This window comes from Zophobas morio, unplaced genomic scaffold, assembly GCF_036711695.1.
Source record: "Zophobas morio isolate AGI-343-1 ecotype UQ-CSIRO unplaced genomic scaffold, CSIRO_AGI_Zmor_V1 ptg000022l, whole genome shotgun sequence".
In the NCBI taxonomy this organism is placed as follows: Eukaryota; Metazoa; Arthropoda; class Insecta; order Coleoptera; family Tenebrionidae; genus Zophobas; species Zophobas morio.
The window spans coordinates 9,836,940-9,841,206 of NW_026972127.1; the positions used below are offsets into that span (position 1 = coordinate 9,836,940).

Here is a 4,267-nt window from a genome sequence, read left to right on the forward strand (position 1 = left end):
AAAATAAGCAACGATATAAATAGTAACAAGTATTCATAAAAAATAAAGTGCAACTGCAAACATCGTGACTTAACTCCAATCAAATTGGTTTTAATTCGATATTTACACCTTACCTGATTGCTAAATTTATTGCAACTTAAAATTCAGAATACAAAATATTTAGTTTTAATGAAAGAAAATACTTCCCCATGAATTTTACCTTGCGATCAATTGTCACTGCGATCAATCTGCGTGCGATCAACTGTCGCTGTGATCAATTGTCACGCGATCAGTTGTTTGCGACCAGTTGTCGTAGAATCGCGAAACGTAACGATGGGTGCCGTAATATCGCGAACGGGGACAATAATTCTTAAATCTAAAGGTCAGTTTACATTATGGGATTTTTCTTAGGATTTCCTTAAGAAAGTTCTTATGATAATTCCTAAGCAAAAATTCAGTTGTTTACACTATGTGATTTTTCTTAAGAACACACTCCCAAGTGAAATCCTAAGCGATTTCTTAAGCATTCATAGGCCGTCCCAAGGAATACGACGTAGCTATTTCTTGTGACAATTCACAGCTTTGCTATCCTAAATTTTAAATTTGACGCCGTTTCTGAGCAACAGCTGATGTTTTGTGAAGTTAGAAATTCAATAATTTGTGTTTTGCTTCACGTTGTTTCATACGACCACTGTTGGGTGACCAGTAGCAGAAAATAAAAAACGTACTTTAAGAGTGATGGACAATAGTCAGAATAATGTCTTTTCAGATAATGGAATGGAATCGCAAAATGACTGAGGAAATTAATAAAGCGATATGAACAAAATCCATGTTTATATGATACAAAACATCGCTTTTACTCAAATAAGCATGCGAGGCAAGATGCTCTGGGCAAAATTGCCGAAACTTTAAAAACACTAAATCCCTTGCTTACCGTGGAAGAAGTGAAAAAAAAATCATAAAAGTGAGGTCCCAGTTCAGCAAGCAAAAATAAATAAAAAGAAAAATAACAAGTCAGGTGCAGAGGAAGATGACTCTGGTCCCAACCCTTGGTGGTACGAATCCTTACTGTTTTTGTTCAAGGGCGAAAAGGAAAAACTACTTTGGATAAGAGCACGGTATGTTTATCACATAACATCAATTATAACTAACGCAGCTTTATTATTTATAGTCTACAGAAATACCACCAGAAAATTATGACATACCTTCAGCTGTAGAACTCGAGAGGAAGCCTCCTTCTCCAACGTCATCTGCTTGTGCACCGCGAACTACCAAAAGAAAACGCAATGTATCTAAAAGTGACATCGACACATCCATACAAAAAACTCTCCGAGCTATTGATAAATTTGATTTCGCAAAGGAAGAAGATAAACATACCGTTGTTGGAAACTTTGTTGCCATTGAATTAAGGGACATTCACGATGAAGAAATAGTAAATGATGTTAAACATGGTATCAATGAAATGTTGTATAAAGCGAAAAAAGAGTGCATTGTTGTACACAATCTGTTGGAATAATTATAAAATATATAATATAACAACACTTGAAAGTTAAATTTTTTAATTGCTTCCTATTGCCATGAAACGAATCCTGTCCCATTAAAGTATGTGGTAAATTTCTTGCGTATTTCAATTGCTTCATTTGCAGGTTTTTTTGATACTTTTTCAAGGTCAGTCATTGTAGTGTCCTAATGTACCGACATGTACGGCCGGGAATGCAGATTAGCATTGACAAGTGACAGGTAAAAAATGTAGAAACACACTTGTAATAGTACGTTAATAAATACACGTTATTCTCCGATTCAATTCGCATTTATTAACACAACATTGGCGACGAGGAAAAGGATAAAGAAGATGAATGCCGACAAGACGGGTATCAAAACGTTCGACCCGACGGGGGAGGAATCGGAAACAGCACAGAAATGCGACCGATGGTTACGATCGTATGATATCTGCACTAACCGCAATTTTTCAGCCAAAAAAGAACTATACGTACGAAAGGCACGTGTTTCGGTCATTAAGCCGGAAAGAAGGCGAAACCATTATCTAGTTCGTCACCCGCTTAAAGGCGCAGAGTGCCAACTGCAACTTCAGAAACAACGCAGACGACATGATCATCGACCAACTAATCGAGAAATGCACTTCAAATGACCTGCGAAGGCAACTGCTAAAGGAAGGCGACAGTTTAACAGTAGATCGAGCCAAGGAGCTGGGAAGAATCTTCGAAGCCTCCGAGAAGCAAGCCGGGCGAATGGAAGCCGGAAGTCAAGACATCCGAAGAGTAGATAAGAAAGTGAACACGAAGCGTCCACCCAAAGCGTCCAAATGTTACAGATGCGACGGGGAAGGTCACAGAGCGAGTGATGAGAAGTGTCCTGCAAGGAATAAAACATGCAACAAATGTGGGCTGATAGGACATCTGGGGAAATGCTGCAGAACAAAGAAGAAAACGACTGAACAAGGGAAAAGAATCCGAAACGTCGAAACTGGAGATCCGGAAGACAGCGAGTATGCTTTCCAAGTACAAGACGAAGACAGCGACCTAGACAGTATTCAAGTTTTAGTCGGAGGGGTCAAGGCAAGATTTCTTATCGATTCAGGTGCAACATGCAACGTAATAGACAAGAAGAGTTGGGAAAACCTGAAAGCAAGTAACATAAAAAGCACCTGTGGGGAGCCGGACACGAAGAAATTATACTCGTATGGGGGACAAGTACCATTGAAGACATTGGGTACATTCAACACCACCGTAGAACTAGAAAATTGAAGGAAGCTAGACTCGATCAAGTTCTACGTCGTTGATGTCAAGGCTACACCAATAATCGGAAAGAGCACTGCTAGGACGTCGGGCATCCTGCGAACAGGATTCCCGCTACGAAACGTCAGCAGCATAGAGGTCCCTTCCATCGAATCGCTAAGCAAAAAATTTCCTAACGCTATGGGCGACGGAATCGGGAAACTCCATGATTACTCCTTGAAAATCGCTATTGATGAAAAAATTCCACCGTTGGCACAGACTGACAGAAGAATACCGTTCCAGCTACGACCTTTGGTAAAGGAAAAGCTGAGGGAGCTAATAGAAAGCGATATAATTGAGAAGGTCAACGAACCGCCGCGATGGGTATCACCAGTAGTTTGTACAACAAAGAAAAACGAAGAACTACGCATGTGTGTCGACATGAGGGCAGCAAACGAAGCCATAATCCGAGAACGTCATCCAATTCCAACGATCCACGATTTGATTCTGAGCGTAAATGGAAGCAAATGGTTTTCAGAAATTGACTTAAAATCAGCTTTTCATCAAATCGAATTAGAAGAGAGTAGCAGAGAAATCACAACATTCGCTACATGCGATGGGCTTTACCGATTCAAGAGACTATTTTTTGGCATAAACTGTGCACCCGAGATATTCCAACGCATCATGGAACAACTACACCTACACGGTGTAGAAATATATGTAGATGACTTCTTGATCCATGGGAAAACCCTAGAAGAACATAATAGAAATTTACTCGAACTACTCAAACGACTTGAGAATTCTGGCATAACAGTGAACAAGGACAAGTGCAAGATAGCACAGAAGAAATTAGAATTTATGGGCCATGAGATCAGCGAAGAAGGTGTACGACCGCTAAGAAGCCGAATCGAAACAATCAAAAACTTTCGGGCTCTGTTGATATTAGAGAAAACTACCCTTTTTGCTAACTGTATTACCGACATAAGCTTGCGCATGTGCGCACTTGACAAACTAGTACTGTAAGTTTAGTTGATGTACCACGAAGTTGCAATACACATTTCAATCGTTTCGTTCAGTTTTATTCACCTATAATTTCCAAACAATCAATTCCACTGGATAAAGCAAAACCTTGCTACAGGTTATGGGCCCAGGGTACTGCTGATTGTTTGGCCGCGTGTAAAAATAAGGTGAATCCGATATATCTCAGTGATAAAAACTTTTGTGTTCCGGCAACAAAATGGCAGCGTCCACGCTACCACCGATCGAAAAACTACTAGGGCGCGAAAACTTCAACTCATGGAAATTCGCAATGCAAACATATTTGGAGCATGAAGAGTTGTGGGAATGTGTTGAGGGTACGAACACTACGGCAAAACAAGTTGCAAAGGCTAAGGCCAAAATAATCCTGTCAATACACCCCATAAACTATGTCCACGTGCAAAATGCGAAGACAGCGAAAGAGGCATGGGAAAATTTAATCAAGGCCTTCGACGATAAAGGACTTACGCGAAGAGTTGGCCTGTTACGTACCTTAATCACAACTCAGTTGGAAA

General features: G+C 40.2%; 1 protein-coding gene across 1 annotated transcript; it reads left to right on the forward strand.

Annotated features, from left to right (window-relative positions):
- The first annotated feature begins 1,831 nt into the window (after positions 1-1,831).
- Positions 1,832-3,806, forward strand: LOC135133596 (uncharacterized protein K02A2.6-like). The gene is made up of 4 exons (XM_064062045.1): positions 1,832-1,969; positions 2,046-2,677; positions 2,747-3,733; positions 3,791-3,806. The coding sequence occupies exons 1-4, from the start codon at positions 1,832-1,834 to the stop codon at positions 3,804-3,806; spliced, it is 1,773 nt and encodes a 590-aa protein (XP_063918115.1).
- The last annotated feature ends 461 nt before the right edge of the window (positions 3,807-4,267 follow it).

Coding starts and splice junctions, on each gene's coding strand:
- LOC135133596 (XM_064062045.1), top strand. CDS start 1,832: ATGAATGCCGACAAGACGGGTATCAAAACGTTCGACCCGACGGGGGAG. Junction 1,970..2,045: donor CAGCCAAAAAAGAACTATAC/GTACGAAAGGCA, acceptor ACCCGCTTAAAG/GCGCAGAGTGCCAACTGCAA. Junction 2,678..2,746: donor GACACGAAGAAATTATACTC/GTATGGGGGACA, acceptor AGAAAATTGAAG/GAAGCTAGACTCGATCAAGT.